Source organism: Centroberyx affinis, unplaced genomic scaffold (genome assembly GCF_046629955.1).
Source record: "Centroberyx affinis isolate AG114_WGS23_722 - 3 ecotype Tasmania unplaced genomic scaffold, CSIRO-AGI_Caff_v1 ptg004482l_1, whole genome shotgun sequence".
NCBI classification, from domain to species: domain Eukaryota; kingdom Metazoa; phylum Chordata; class Actinopteri; order Beryciformes; family Berycidae; genus Centroberyx; species Centroberyx affinis.
This window is the reverse complement of record NW_027282138.1, coordinates 1-17,228: the sequence shown is the minus strand read 5'-3', so window position 1 is coordinate 17,228 and position 17,228 is coordinate 1. Positions and strand designations below refer to the sequence as shown.

Below are 17,228 nucleotides of genomic sequence, written 5' to 3'. Positions count from 1 at the left end.
TACTAGGTGGTTGCTTTGGAATCACAGGATAGCCCATAATAACAGTGCACAGCACATAACAACCATTGGACAGCCCATAATAATCAGTAAATAACCTATAGCAATCAGAGGACAGTCCATAATAATCAATACCCAGCACACAGAGACCAGAGAACAGCCCATAACAACCTGAAGTCTACACCAACCACTGAGTGTGTGTGTGTGTGTGTGTGTGTGTGTGTGTGTGTGTGTGTATTTAGCACTGTGTTGCCTCATTCATGTGCACTCTACTCATAAGTCAGATTATTTCTGACATTACATGTAGGCAGGATAAGACAAGGGGAATCGCCTGCTATTTTAGATATTACGTCAATAAGGAGGTTAAAATGTAACACAAGTAACGACTCATCTGTTAGATCAGTAATTGTAATGTGAAAAGATTGAAAGAATTAAGTAGTTACAATGAAAGCAAGTGAAAAAGTAAAAGAGTGTAAGAAAGAGTGAATGCAAATCTATGTAGCTAGAGTAGTGTAGAGCAGTGAATCTCAACCTTTTTCATATCAAGGACCATAAATTAGTCCACATTAGAGCCACGGACCCCCATTTGATGAGATTTTGTCTCTCGGACCCAAATCTGAGAATATTTTTACTGTTAGATATGATTTTGTCCAGAATTCCATGACTATCTGTATAGGTAGAGAGATACCAGTGAAACTATGACCAAAACAGTCATTCTTCTACATTCTCTAATTGTGTTAACTTGTCAATTAAATAATTGTGAAGTTTAACAATTCATCAATTTGCTGGTGACCCCCCTGAAATCCCCTCAAGGACCACTGGTGGTCCCCGGACCCCACGTTGAGAACCACTGGTGCAGAGTGACTGCTCAAACTGAAGAAGTTGAAGCAGCCAATCAGAACAGTGAGATACATAGCTAATTTGCATATTGAAAGCAGATTGGTTGAAGAGTGAATTGTGACATCACCCACTCCACAGAGCTGAACATTCCACCAGCAGTGAGTATTGCAAAGTTATTTGAAATAAAAGTTTAAATATGTCAAAAAGTATCACAATTTTGAATAGATTTTTGAATTCCGGAATATGCAGAACATTTTAAAGTTTGAATGATGTTGATAGCTTAAACGGTGCGACTCTAGTTAACTGCCAAAAAACTGTCCAGAAGAAGAATAAAGAAGTAAATAAGCAATAAGAAGAATAAGAAAGGGTGCTAAAATATCCTACTCAAGTACAAGTTTGTTACTTTGTTATATTTTATTTAAGTAGAAGTAAAAGTACTGGTGTAAAAATCTCTGAGTAAAAGTTACTGATTTACTTTTTGGAAAAGAGAACATTGTTGGATGTGATCTTTCCCATGCAATTCTAAAAGGACGAGAATACAGTTCAAACTCACTTCTTTTAACTGGAAAAATAAGAAATTACAAAATAAAGTGCATGGACAAAGTAAAGCCAGATTACTCTTTTCTTCTTTACTGATTGACCATTCACTGCAAAGGGCTCTACAATTTGTCAATTTACGATTATCCAGTTCTTATGCCCACAAAATGTGTACTCTGTAATGGATGTGATTTAAAATGTATACAATATTTCAATAAAAATCTAATTAAGTAAAAGTAAAATGGTTGACTAAATGGTGAGTAAATGTAATTGGTTACTTCCACCCTTGTAAATAAGAAGAATGTATAGTGTGACTTGCTGAAGCAAGCACACTAAGTCTATAACAATGCATATAACAAACCCATTTGTATTTACCTGAGAGAAATTGCGGTGGTTTGTCCATTATGTTTGTTGAAGTAGATCTTGTATTGCTGGTTGCCTTCAATTCCTTCCTCAGAGAGTTGACAGTCTACTGTTGCCTCTCAGTTTGGTCCCTTCTCTTTTATACATGCCTCTGCAGTGGCCAATCTTGAGTTTTGGTTGCCCGAGGCAAAGAACATTCTGGGCCCGCATCTGCATTACAGTAATAAGACTACACAGGTAAAATTTGTATATTCATCTGCACATTCATGTTCTCTCTCTCTCTCTCTCCCTCTCTCTCTCTCTCTCTCTCTCTCTCTCACTCTCTCTCTCACACACACACACACACACACACTCAGTGTGTTTGGCTTGGACCAAATCTCCTGATTTTAGCTTTGTTTTATTTTCAACAGCTTTATATGTTGTTTTTTTCTCAGATCATGTTAGTCTTTCTTACAATTAACTTGTATTGTCTTATATTTTCACCTCCTCCACTGCAGCGGGAAGACCTCTCACACAAGCCTCCTGCCTCTGTCCTCTCTTGCACAATTCTTTGACACTTTTTCTTCTTTGACATTGCAGCAAACAAGATTTCAGTTAACTCATAAATATAACACAACTTCAGATTTGTAATTCTGTAATTGGGGATCCAAAATACAAATGACTAAAACCAGTGCCAACTAATGGAGAAAAGTTCAACATTACTGTTCCAATGTCAGTAATTACATTACAATTACTGATCTAACAGATTGGTCATTACAGTTGTGTTACATTTTAACATTTTTATTGGTGTCATATCTATGAAAGATTCCCCTTGTCTTATCCTGCCTTCAAGTAATGTTGGAAATAATCAGAATTATGAGTGCACATGAATGAGGCAACAACGCGGTAAATACTCACTGCAACCCAGATGTTGGAGCTTCCCGCCAGCACCTGAACGCACCAGAAGACATAGACTTTCAAATCAGTGTGCAGTTTCAGCTAAATGATCACATAATGTAACTGACAAAAATAAACCTGGGGCAGAATCTTTGCCTATTGCCTATCTAAATCAAGTTTCAAGTCTCTGCAAATTGATTTTCTTACTGTAAGAAAATGAATGGAAACAAATGGCTGCCTGGTAGGAAAAACACATTCAAACATATATGAAAAAGTATGGTATGCTGTATGCAAACAAATGAGCTATACAGTCTGACAGGCCCCACACTCTTTTTAAAGGGTGTATTGTAGCTTTTATAACACTATAGTGCCTGTCCTCTCTTGCACAATTCTTTGACACCTTTTTTCTTTGACAATCCAGCAAAGAAGATTGCAATTAATCAGAGAGCTCACAAATATAAAACTTATGTTTTTTAATACTGTAATTGGAGATCCAAAGTACAAATGACTAAAACAAATTACTTTACTCCAATCATTCTGAAAGATTCTAATCCAAATATGCCAGCACAGCCTTTTACGTGCTCTCTAATGCAGTGGTTCTCAAAGTGGGGTCCGGGGACCCCCAGGGGTCCTTGAGGGGGTTCCAGGGGAACCCCCTCAGCAAAAAGGGGAATAATTTATTTTCACTATAATTCCATCCACACAATGACAGAATGTATGACTATTTTGGTCATGGGTTTCATACACTTTCTGTAATAAAACATCTAAAAGCAAAAATCTTATCAAATGGGGGTCCGTGGTCTAATTTGTGTCAGTTTAGGGGTCCTTGACGTGAAAAAGTTTGAGAACCACTGCTCTAATGCATGTACCTCTCCTCTTCTTTCTTTTTTGTGTTGTAGACATATGTTTCAGTGCGCTGCATCCAGGTCACTGACTGGGGGGTTAATGAATGATGTCACATCTTGGTAGCCCCATGTAAAAGTTGAATGACCATAAAAAATGGTCATTACATTTTTTGCTGTAAAATGTCTATTCATACAAACATTTGTTAAAGGTATAATTAATAATTGCATACACATGATATGCTACTACTGACGTCATCTGTCCTCTGGGTCGCCCCTCTCGGCCCCCTCTAGTGGGGGCTCAAGGCAATTGCCTGCCGTGCCTGCTGGGTTCATGAGTATTAATACAGTTAAACCTGAGATAAACAAGGGTTTGCTAGTTACAATGCATAGATTCCCATTCCAACAGTGGCCAGTGCAACACATATCGCCATGGTGAACTGCATGATGGGTGAAGATGGGAAAATGGCGGCCGGGAAGTTGACAATGTTGGCCTTTGGTTGGTCCACTGGTTCTGCTGTGACACTCAACATTTTCTGCAAGTCATCAAATATCTGTGGGAAATATAAGGGATAATAAACAATCAGCAAGTTGGTGACATGCTTACTCTGAAGCCTTCACTTCCTCCATGTGTTTTCTTTGCTAGTTTCAGTTTTAGAATTTATAGTGACCTTTAAGCAACTGTGGATATCATCATTCTTCATTGACACCAGAGTCCAGTGATACAGGATTATCAACATCTAAATCCATTCTTAAAGGAGGCGATTTTTAACCTGTTATAACCTACTGTAAATAAATCTGCCCCCAGAACAGGCATGAGTCTTACTGTGCTCGGGGCAGATAGGACAAGACTGCCTACACACCGGGGAAAAAGCAAGGTGAAGGTGTTCATTTCAGCTTAAAACAAGTTAAAATGTAGCCAGCTAATGTTAGCTAGCACACAAGCCGTGACCAAAGAATATGTAGCTGGCTATGTCTAACTGATCTCTATGGCCGTGACCATACCAGCTAACGTTAGCAACTACTAGCTAACAGCTAACTTGTTTACATAGTCTGTAAACTGTTACACCTGAGCACTTGTCTCTTTCTGTTTAACAGGAAAGTTAATAAATTGTGAATGAAATACCTATAAATAAAAAACATTTGTGTTAGCTGACTTACCTCTGTCTTTGACAATGCCAGCTCTGCCCCTCACGGTCCTGCTTGACCTTTCAAATTGGCCCGCCTCCTCTCTTTTTTGATTGGTGGCCTGATTGATTAAATCCCTGAGAAGATGTTTCAATAAGCAAAACCCCTATCTGCTCAGTGCATAGTCTTCTACAAAACTCTACCCGGCTCCATATGCAGTTGTTTACAAACTGAACTGACTGTACGCAAAACTAGATCATTCCGCCAGTAATGCACTTTCACCCCAACACAGTCTGTGCTGCAGCAGAGAAAAATAGTTCTGTGATTTCCTGATTAGTGAAGCCAATCTGGAACCAATTCTTTGTGAGTCCAAGTACTGCAAGTTTGTAAGGGACAAATTATATATAGGTCCAAAATTGCCAGATTTACCCTTTAATCCCCATCTTCTCATTGACTCACCTGGATGTTGAGCTCAAATTCTGAGACTGCCTCCTCCAGCACCGCCTCCCTCTCCTCCTCTGTTAGCTCAATGCTGTTCATCCGACTTCTGTACAGCTGTTTGAAGCGGTTGGGGCTGGTCACACCAGGGAACGAGAAAAATGAAAGCCCCTCTTTTCCAGTGAGCCCCATAGATTTCTGGGTAATTTTCCCCAACACTTGTCCTCCTGATAGGTCACCAAGATAACGAGTGTAGGCATGGGCCACCAATAACATTGTGTGCAGATATGTGATATCTGCACACAGATATCACATATATCTATTCTGTAAATGTTCATCCCACAAGACTGTTTCTTGGTCTGTTTGAAGAAAGAAGAGGAAATCAGTCCTGTCCCTTCTGTCCCTTCTGTCCCTTGTGTGTTTTCAGCTCTGATGTGGCTGTCCTTAGTGACTGCTTTAATCAGCTCTGATGAATCACTGTGGACAGATGGCCAACACAATAAGGATACGATGATCTTGATTTAAAAACAAATCTACTTAAAACATGAAATCAGAGCCTGAGAACACTTAACTATTGACAGGTCTTAAAACCCAAATACTTCTGTATGATGGACCATTTGAGAACATACTGTATATAAAAATGTTTCGCTCTAAGTCAGTCATGAAGTTTATCATTGTACCTGCCAGCTTTCTCTGTCTCATTTCTCCTCGTGCTCTTCTTCGCCTCCATTTCTGCAGTCAACTACTAGAACTAGAACTAGAAAAGGTTACGGTTTCAGATTCAAGACTAGATAAGTGCCGAAAAAGTGCCCACAGGAAGAAGAATAAAGAACTAAATAAGAGTGTATAAGTGTGTACTCTGTAATGGATGTGATTTAAAATGTTAAGTACAATCCTTCAGTAAAAACCTCATTAAGTAAAAGCAAAATGACTGACTTTGTGACTGACGATTATCCAGTTCTTATGCCCACAAAATATGTACTCTGTAATGGATGTGATTTAAAATGTATACAATATTTCAATAAAAATCTAATTAAGTACTTCCACCCTTGTAAAAAAAGAGTGTATAGTGTGACTGAAGCAAGCACACAAAGTCTGTATGAGGCAAATAATTACTGATTAACTTTTTGCACCAATTGGCCAAAGGGGGGTGTGGTGGTGGGCGTGGCTTCTCACAAAAAAGCATATAACTTCCGGATGGACTCACGCAACACCATGAAACTTTGTGTGCCTATCAGCAGACATAAGAAGAGGTAACCCTCCATTATTGGAGGGTTTATGAAATTATTATATTTTGGTGAAAATCTTTATATTATTGCGTAGTGCTGGTATGCGCTCTTCTGTGCCATCTACTTTTGGAATGACGTGTTCAATGAGGTGTCCACATACTTTTGGCCTTGGAGTGTGCTTCTTCAAGGGTAAGTGGATGATGTTTGACATCCCTGGTAATACCTCTGCTGTGCAGTCACATGTACATGGGCTTCTCCCAAGACCTGTCCACTGTAATTCACTGAGCTCAGCTCGATATTTTAAAAATGTCCCACAATGGCAAGTCAAGTCAACTTTATTTATATAGTGCCATGAACACAAAACACTTTGTAACAAAGTACTTTACAAGCTTGAAGAGAAAAAGACATCAGAACAAGAAACAATCTAAAAAGTCAGAAAAGACCAAGCACATTTAAAAAAGCAGAAACACATCAGCCCACAGAGGAAGAGTGGGCCTTTTTTTTTTACATTATTAAGAATGGCAATGGATTATGCTGACCTAACACTTTCAGGAAAAATTGTTCCACAGTCTAAGAGCTGCAATGTGGCAGTAAATGATAAGCCATGTCCAGACAAGGTTACAGGACAATGGAGATAATGTCATTTTTTTTTACATTTCTAGTTAAAATAACATATCAAATACTGCAATATAGACAGGTTCCCTGGATGACCAGACATTGGATGAAGGTCCCATTGCAGTGTGAGTGTTGCTGTGTTGAAAGGACAAGTTTTAATCTTTTTGGATTAAACTGTTGGAGATTACCATTGGCTCTGTGTGTGTGTGTATTGGACAGCAGTGCTCCTGACAACCTGGAGGTACGAAAGCTCAACAGTGAAGTAAGTGATAAAATTTTCAACATAATCAATCATCATGATGGCAAAAACTAGGAAAATAAGGCCTAGGTTGAAAATAAATGGAATTATCTTTTAATAAAGTAGCTAAACTAATGACATTGAGGAAAACACACCTAAAATCTCTCAGTTTTGGGTTGTGATTTGTTAGTTTATGAATTAGGCCATAATTTAATTTGATTCCACATTGAATTAAGTCATTAGTAAAGTGTTGTATATCCAAATGAGTATTAATACAATTAAACCTGAGTTAAACAAGGGTTTGCAGTAGGGTATTCCTGGTAAAAACTAGTTATAATGCAAAGATTCTCATTCCAACAGCGGCCAATGCAACACATATCCCCATGGTGATCCGCATGATGGATGAAGATGGGAATATGGCAGCCAAGGATTTGACAATGTTGGCCTTTGGTTGGTCCAGTTTTGCAACTTCAGCACTTATCATTTTCTGCACGTCATCATATACCTGTAGGAAATACAATGATAAAAAACAATCAGCAAGTTGGTAACATGCTTACTCTGAATCCATTAGCCATGGATGTCATCATTCTTCATTGACACCACAGAGGCTTATCAACCTCTACATCCACTCTTAATACCCATCTTCTCATTCACTTACCTGGATGCCTAACTCAAAGGCTAAGACTGCCTCCTTCTCCAACGCCTCCTTCTCCTCCTTTGTTATGTCAATGCTGTTTATCCAACTTTTGTACAGCTGGTTGGGGCTTTCCACGCCATGGGACGAGAGAAATGAAAGCCCCTGTTTTCCAATAAGCCCCACATTTTTCTGTATCTCTTTCCACAATTCTTCTCCTCCTGATAGGTCAACATGATAACGAGTTAAGGCGTGGGCCACCAATAAAATTGGTTTCTTTGAGCTAATCTGAAAAAGAGAGACATGTAAAGTTGGTTTGTGTGTGCATTTATGTATAATTGCATAATAGGCCTTCCCTCTGTACTGAGCACTCACCTCTCGAAGCCTCTGTTCATATCTCTGTGTGGCTGCAGAAGTGGTTATTTTCTTTCTCCAGTCTTGGCCGAAGAAGTGCTCCAGGTCTTTCTCCAGGGATTCTAGACGGGCAAGTTCCTTGGGGAAATATATTGGGTCAACACCTGGCTGTGAGGCATTTTTGACCAACTCCTCCTCCAGTGCTTTGTAGATCTTATAGTAGGAACCCAGCAGGAGCTGTCAAGGAATAGAGGCACACACACATCACAACTCAAAACAAAGTAACATTCACAGTGCCCTCTGGGATAATTTCTTTATTGTAATCACATGGAAAATATGCTGCATATTCTTTTGTAAATGTTCAGCCCACAAGACTTGGTCTGTTTGTTTGAAGACAGAAGAGGAAATCAGTTTGACTTGCCTTGTACTGTGGCTGGTTGATCTTTCCCTTCAGGTAATTCTGGGAAAACTGTGAGTTTTCAAATTTTAACTTGCTGTCCTTAATGACTCCTGTAATCTGCTCTGATAAATCGCTGTGGACAGATGGCCAACACAATAAGGATATGCAAAATCAACTGAAAACATGAAATCATAGCCTGAGAACATGTAACTATTAACAGGTCTTAAAACCCAAAAGGTTTTGAGAACATAATTGAAAATATTTTGCTGTAAATCAGAGATTAAGTTTATCATTGTACCTGGCAGCTTTCTCTGTACCATTTATCCTTGCAGTCGCCGTGTCCTCCAGATCTGCAGTCAGTATTAAATGGTTAATTACTATAGGGTTTAGTAAATCACATTTAATAAGAATTAGAAAAGGTAAAGTTTTCAGTTTCCGTTTGAAAAGTTTAAATGTCTTTAAAATTTGAAACTTAAAGGAATAGTTCACCCAAAAATTAAAATTCAGTCATTATCTACTCATCCCCATGCCAGTAGAAAATCTGGTAAAATTTGTTAGTTCATTCAACAGTCCCGGAGATCCCTGGAAGAAGTATATTGCAGCTTTCTCCAAAACAACTGAAGTTGCTGGAGACTTGTCTTCAGACTTCAAAAAATAACGGAAAATAACCATAAAATGGCTCCATGCAGCTCTTACAGGATAATCCAAGTGTCTTGAAGCCAACCGATCCCAAAGTGACTTGAAAAGATAGACATTTATTTAGCTGAATGTTCTTTTTTTGGGTGAACTATTCCTTTAAGCAATTTATTTGTTAGCCAAATGTCCTGTAGTAAACTATGAAATAGGTAATAATTTAAAATCGTAAAAGTAGTAGTAGTGATATCAGCAATAGGAGTAGTCGTAGTAGTAGTAGTAGTAGTAGTAGTAGCAGTAGTAGTAGTATATGGAGTAAAAGTGACACTAATAGTAGAAGTAGGAATAGTAGTAGTAGCAGTAGAAGTAGTTCACTATCAGCAGTAGTAGCAGTCGTAGCATTAGTTGTTGCAGTAGAAGGTGTAGTAACACTAGTGGTATTAGTACTAACAGTAGTAGCAGTGGTAGTAAATTATGGTAGTAGTAGTAATATTTCTTGTTCTTGTAGCCTACTACTAGCAGTACAAGCAGTAGTTGTTGTAGTAGTTACAGTAGTAGTGATAGTAGCGGTATTAGTAGTCGCAGTACTATTACAGTAGTATCTGAAGTTGAGTTTAAGTAGTTCAAATTGTAGGCCTACACGCAGTAGCACTAGTAGTAGTAGCAATAGGCTAATAGTGGTAACAGTAGTAGCAGTAGGAGTATTACTTATAGTAGTAGTTATAGCAGTAGTAGAAGAAGTAGTAGCAGCAGAAGCAACAGCAGTAATTGTGGTGGGAGTAGTGTCAGTCATTGTAGTAGTAGTAGTTGTAACATTTTTAGTAACAGTAGTCATACTTAGTAGGATGTATCTAAGTCATATGGTTGCTAGGCTGTAATAGGTGGTTGCTATAGGGTGCTTCTAGGTGGTTGCTAGGGTGTACCATAGACTGTAAAAAAAAAGATGGACGTAGTGAGTGTGACGTCACACACAGGTTGCTGAAGGGCCGTTTTGAAGCCAAAAGTTGGGGTTTACAAGTGCCACCATTTTGACATTTTTTGGAGCCGAAGCAGACAGAGCAAAGCCGAGGGTTGACTGCAGCACCACAGCGCCGGCTGTTATTGGTCCATAATCGGCAACCTGTCGACAGGCGACCTGTCAATCACTCGAAAAAACAGCCCTGTTTTATACCCGTTAATGACGCAATTATTTTTAAAATCACCATATGGACACATTAGAAGAGGTCAAATTAGCTACTGAGACAATAACCTCTTGTCCAAAACATGTATTGAATTAATATTTTGAGTGAGAAGTTGGGTTGTGGTCCCATTGACTTGCATGGAGTTGGGAGGGATTTGGAGTCTTTTTGGAGCCAGCATCTAGCGGACGTTAGAGGAATTGCAGCTTTCAGCCACTTCCTTATTGGCTTACAAAATTCACCCATGGTTTTGGCCACTTAGGTGGTGTACTAGGTGATTGCTAGCGTGTGCTAGGTGGCTGCTAGGGTGTTGCAAGTATGTTTTATTTCACTTCTTAAGACACATTTTTATAATTGAAAAAAAAAAAAATATATATATATATATATTTTATCGTGTAATGTTATATTTCATTTTATTTTTGTTTGCTTATTGGTTATTCATTTTAACTCTTTTTTTATGTTGTGAAGCACTTTGTAAACTGTATTGAAAAGTGCTATATGAATTATTATTATTATTATTATTATTATTATTATTATTATTATTAGTAGTAGTAGTAGTAGTAGTAGTAGTAGTGTTATTAGTATTAGTATTAGTATTATGAGGTGGTTGCTGTTTCCAGGTGGTTGCTAGGGTGGTTGCTAGTGTGTTGCTAAGTGATTCCTGGGTGATTACTAGGTGGTAGTCCATAATAACAGTGCACAACATATAACAACCATAGGACAGCCCATAATAATCAGTAAACAACCTATAGCAATCAGAGGACAGTCCATAATAATCAATACTCAGCACACAGAGAACAGAGAACAGCCCATAACAACCTGAAAGCAGGAAAATGTGATGTAGTGACTCCCACCACATTTGGATTGGAATCATGAATGGATTTGGAACATGAATGTACAGATCAATGTGCAAATTTTACCTGTGTACTCTTATTACTGTAATATAAGATTTTAGTATCTTGTGAGCTAATGTGACAGAAAGTGTGAAAGAGTAAAAGAGGTGAGAGTAAACGATTGAAAGAAAGAATAAAGGAGTTACAGTGAAAGCAAGTGAAAACATAAAAGAGTGAAAGAAAGAGTGAAAGAGTGATAGCCAGTGCAAATCTATAGTGGTGGTGTAGAGTGACTGCTCAAATTGAAGAAGTTGAAGCAGCCAATCAGAATAGCAAGGTGCATAGCTAATTTGCATATTGAACATGGATTGGTTGAAGAGTGAATTGTGACATCACCCACTCCACAGAGTTGAACATTCCACCAGCAGTGTGTATTGCAAAGTAATTTGAAATAAAAGTTGAAATGTCTAAGTATTATTGTGATATAATTGTGATATAAGTATCATAATTTTGAATAGATTTTTTGTTAACTGCCGAAAAATTGTCCAGAAGAAGAATAAAGAAGTAAATAAGAGTATATAAGTGTGAATAATAAAGAAGTAAATAAGGAAATAAGAAAGGGTGCTAAAATATATAAGTACTGGTGTAAAAATCTTGGAGTAAAAGTTACTGGTTTACTTTTTGGAAAAGAGAACATTGTTGGATGTGATCTTTCCCATGCAATTCTAAAAGGACGAGAATACAGTTCAAACTCACTTCTTTTAACTGGAAAAATAAGAAATTACAAAAATACATAAAATACATAAAGTGCATGAACAAAGTAAAACCAGATTACTCTTTTCTTCTTTACTGATTGACCATTCACTGCAAAGGGCTCTACAATGTGTCAATTACGATTATCCAGTTCTTATGCCCACAAAATATGTACTCTGTAATGGATGTGATTTAAAATGTGTACAATAGTTCAATACAAATCTAATTAAGTAAAAGTAAAATGGTTGACTAAATGGTGAGTAAATGTAATTGGTTACTTCCACCCTTGTAAATTAGATTCTATAGTGTGACTTGCTGAAGCAAGCACACTAAGTCTGTAACAATGCATATAACAAACCCATTTGTATTTACCTGAGAGAAATTGCAGTGCTTTCTCCATTTTGTTTGTTGAAGTAGATCTTGTATTGCTGGTTGCCTTCAATTCCTTCCTCAGAGAGTTGACAGTCTACTGTTGCCTCTCAGTTTGGTCCCTTCTCTTTTATACATGCCTCTGCAGTGGCGAATCTCGAGTTTTGGGGGCCCAAGGCAAAGAACATTGTGGGCCCCCCCATATGCTTATATTTTCACCTCCTCCATTGCAGTGGGGAGATCTCTCTCTCTCTCTCTCTCTCTCTCTCTCTCTCTCTCTCTCTCTCTCTCTCTCTCTCTCTCTCTCTCTCTCTCTCTCTCTCACTCTCTCTCTCTCTTTCTTTGACAGTGCAGCAAACAAGATTGCAGATGTTAGCTGGACAACAAATATAAAATATCTTCTGATTTTGACAGTAATACTGTAATTGGGGATCCAAAATACAAACAACCCAAAACAATACTTATAGATTCCAATCTATATCATTCCAAACCAGTGTTGGGAGTCACATTACTTTTTCCTGTAATGGAGTAAAGTAAGGCATTACTGTTCCAATTTCAGTAATCACATTACAATTAATGATCTAACAGATAGGTCACTACAGTTGTGTTACATATTAACCTCTTTATTGGTGTAATAGCTATGAAAGATTCCCCTTGTCTTATCCTGCCTTCAAGTAATGTTGGAAATAATCAGAATTACAAGTAGAGTGCACATGAATGAGGCAACAATGTGATAAATACTCGCTGCAGCCTGGACATTGGAGCTCCCCACAAGCACGTGAATGCACCAGAAAACGTATAGACTTTCAAATCAATGTGTGGTTTCAACTAAGTTATCACGTAATGTAACTGACAAAAATAAACCTGGGGCAGAATCTTTGCCTATTGCCTATCTAAAGCAAGTTTCAAGATAAGAAAATGAATGGAAACAAATGGCTGCCTGGGAGGAAAAACACATTCAAACATATATGTAAAAGTATGCATGCTGATGATGTATAAATGCAGACAAGTCTGACAGGCCCAACACTCTTAGAATCTGTTTTTCTAATTTTAAAAGCTGTGCTGTAGCTCTCTCATATCACTATAGTGCCTGTCCTATTTTTTGACACTTTTTTTTCTTTGACAATACAGCAAACAAAATTGCAGTTAGCCAGAGAGCTCACAAATATAAAACTTCTGTTTTTTTGGAGATCCAAAGTACAAATGACTAAAAGACATACCATAGCTTTGTTCCAATTATTCTGAGAGATTCTAATCCAAATGTACCAACACAGCCTTTTACTTGCTTTCTAATGCATGTAGGCTACCTCTCCTCTTCTTTCTTTTTTGTGTTATAGACATATGTTTCAGTGTGCTGTGACCAGTTCACTGACTGGGGGGTTCATGAATGATGTCACATAAGATAAGATAAGATAAGATAAGATAAGATAAGATAAGATAAGATAAGATAAGATAAGATAAGATAAAATAGCACTTTATTAATCCCCTTGGGGAAATTCAGGTGCCACAGCAGCAACTGGCAGAACGTTACCAAGGAAAACAAGTACAGGAAGATAATAAAAGAGAAGAGGTAATAAGATGAAATAAAGGTAATGTACATAATATAAATCTATAGAGATGGTGTAAATAATGCAAATAAATGCAAATAATAATAATAAATGCGTATACATACTGTATACAGTATATGTACTGTATATATACACATAGTCAATGGTCAGGAGTTATTAGTACATCTTGGCAGCTCCATGTAAAAGTTCAAATGACCACAAAAACATTATGGTCAACACTTATGGTCATTAAATTTTTTGCCGAAAAATGTCTATTCATACAATTTTTTCAACTTTTGTTTAAGGTATAATTAAAGCTGCAATAAGAGAAATTGTCCAACCTCTAGAGGGCAACAGAAACTGCAACACATTTGTAAATAACACACAGCAAATCCACTGCACTACAGAGGCCTAGAAAGGACAAATGGAAAGATGCTAATAGCTAAGCTACCGCCGGTTACCAGTGTTGCATTGCCAGATGAAGGTTACATGAAGGTTACATGTCCAACAATGACAAGTGAAGAGGTAGGTAGCAAGTTTACTACTTTAAGTTTACTTACTCACTTCATCGATTCCGCCATTATGAGACAGTTTTTCAGGAATGGGAGGGGGTGAGAGCCGATTTTAAACAACAAGGGAGGAGACAAGCTCATGTTAAAAAAATTAAAAGCTACTGAATGGAGCAGGAGGAGCTTCGTTCCGGAGCGGAATTTGACAACAAGCTTTAGAGAAGAGATGAAAACAGCAACACAGCTGGCCTGCTGTGTGGATATTGGTTTATATCATTGTGTCTCAATGAAATCTCCACATAGCACACATTAGTTTCAAGACTGATTATAAGGTCTGATATTGCTTATTGCAGTTTTAAAAACTGCCTACACTACTCCTGACATCATCTGTCCTCTGGGTCGCCCCTCTCGGCCCCCTCTAGCGGGGGCTCAAGGCAATTGCCTGCCGTGCCTGCTGGGTTCATGAGTATTAATACAGTTAAACCTGAGATAAACAAGGGTTTGCAGCAGGGTACAATTGCTGGTAAAAGCTAGTTACAATGCATAGATTCCCATTCCAACAGTGGCCAGTGCAACACATATCGCCATGGTGAACTGCATGATGGGTGAAGATGGGAACATGGCGGCCGGGAAGTTGACAATGTTGGCCTTTGGTTGGTCCACTGGTTCTGCTGTGACACTCAACATTTTCTGCAAGTCATCAAATACCTGTGGGAAATACAAGGGATAAAAAACAATCAGCAAGTTGGTAACATGCTTACTCTGCATCCATTAGCCATTCCCTGGACAGATTCACTTCCTCCATGTGTTTTCTTTGCTAGTTTCAGTTTAAGACCTAGTGACCTTTAAAGCAACTGTGGATGTCATCATTGTTCATTGACACCACAGAGTCCATTGATACAGGATTATCAACATCTAAATCCACTCTTAAAGGAGGTGATTTTGAACATATAATCTTTACATACCTGTAGTACTCGGAAACACAGAGAATATTGGCTCCTGAGTCAGCTGTTGGTTGAAACAGCGAGCTCCTGTTGCTAGGTGTCTTGCTGCTTGGGTTTGTTAAAATATCTCTAAAAAAGCCAGTCTGTGAAACAATATTGTGGCCAATATATTTATAATCCACGCCAGAAGCAGTAGCACTGCACCATTTCCACTCAGTGGATAGTCTTCTACCAAACTCTACCCGGCTCCATGTGCAATTGTTTACAACCTGACCTGACCGTGCGCAAAACTAGATCACCCCACCAGTGACACACTTTTACCCAACAGCAGTCTGTGCTGCAGCAGAGAAAAATAGTTCTGTGATTTCCTGATTAATGAAAATGTGTGGAATGACGGAAATGAGTGATGAAGCCAGAGCTAAATTTTAATCTATGTACTCTGCAACTTTTCCATTTACTCTCAACCCCTGTGTGGAGCTTACAAATGGTTTGTTTGGAGATATTTTGAAAAAACACATTTGGACTCATTGTTAGCAGCAAGAGGCCTAGCAAAGGAGCTCGCTGTTTCAACCAACAGCAGACTTAGGAGCCAATTTCTCTGTGAGTCCAAGTACTACAGGTTTGTAAGGGACAAATTATATATAGGTCCAAAATTGCCAAATTTACCCTTTCTCATTGACTCACCTGGATGTTGAGCTCAAATGCTGAGACTGCCTCCTCCAGCACCGCCTCCCTCTCCTCCTCTGTTAGCTCAATGCTGTTCATCCGACTTCTGTACAGCTGTTTGAAGCGGTTGGGGCTGGTCACACCAGGGAACGAGAAAATGAAAGCCCCTCTTTTCCAGTGAGCCCCATAGATTTCTGGGTAATTTTCCCCAACACTTGTCCTCCTGATAGGTCACCAAGATAACGAGTGTAGGCATGGGCCACCAATAACATTGGGTTCTCTCTGCCAATCTGAAAAAGAGAGATGTAAAGTTTGTTAAGTGTGTGCATTTATGTATAATTAATAGTAGGCAGTACTGATGTCTTCCTCAGCACTCACCTCTCGAAGCCTCTGTTCATATCTGTGTGTGGCTGCAGGAATGATTATTTTCTTTCTCCAGTCTTGGCCGAAGAAGTGCTCCAGATCTCTCTCCAGGGATTCTAGACGGGCAAGTTCCTGGGGGAAATATATTGGTGCAACGCCTGCATGTGAGGCATTTTTGTCCAACTCCTCCTCCAGTGCTTTGTAGATCTCATAGAGGGAACATAGCAGGAGCTGTCAAGGAATAGAGGCACACAGATATCACATATATCTATAAATTATTTTGTAAATGTTCAGCCCACAAGACTCTTTCTTGGACTGTTTGTTTGTAGGCAAAAGAGGAAATCAGTTGAACTTGCCTTGTACTGTGGCTGGGTGATGTGTCCCTTCTGGTAATTCAGCATCAACTGTGTGTTTTCAGCTCTGATGTGGCTGTCCTTAGTGACTGCTTTAATCAGCTCTGATAAATCACTGTGGACAGATGGCCAACACAATAAGGATATGATGATCTTGATTTAAAAACAAATCTACTTAAAAACATGAAATCATAGCCTGAGAACACTTAACTATTGACAGGTCATAAATCCCAAATAGTTCTGTATGATGGACAATGGTTTTGAGAATATAATGTGCAAATGTTTTGCTGTAAGTCAACCATGAAGTTTAGATTGTACCTGCCAGCTTTCTCTGTATCATCTCTCCTTGCGCTCTTCATAGCCTCCATTTCTGAGGTCAGTTTTAAATGGTTGATTACTATTAGGTTTAGTAAATCACATTTAATAATAATAATAACAATAAAGAAGCAAATAAGAGTGTGTAAGTGTGATTTTTACTTAAGTAGAAGTAAAAGTAGTTATGTTTAAAATCACAGTTAATAAGAATAAGTCGGTAACAATGCATATAACAAAACAAACACTTTTTTATTTACCTGTGATAAATTGCAGT

General features: G+C 38.4%; 1 protein-coding gene and 1 pseudogene across 1 annotated transcript; both read right to left on the bottom strand.

The window, feature by feature from the left end:
- Positions 1-3,835: 3,835 nt before the first annotated feature.
- On the bottom strand, positions 3,836-9,019 carry LOC139665185 (heme oxygenase-like). The gene is made up of 6 exons (XM_071544170.1): positions 9,010-9,019; positions 8,790-8,841; positions 8,513-8,624; positions 8,109-8,328; positions 5,043-5,317; positions 3,836-4,009 (listed from the first exon to the last, which is right to left on the bottom strand). The coding sequence occupies exons 1-6, from the start codon at positions 9,017-9,019 to the stop codon at positions 3,836-3,838; spliced, it is 843 nt and encodes a 280-aa protein (XP_071400271.1).
- A 4,725-nt stretch (positions 9,020-13,744) lies between these two features.
- LOC139665186 (heme oxygenase-like) lies at positions 13,745-17,222 on the bottom strand (annotated as a pseudogene).
- Between the last annotated feature and the right edge of the window lie 6 nt (positions 17,223-17,228).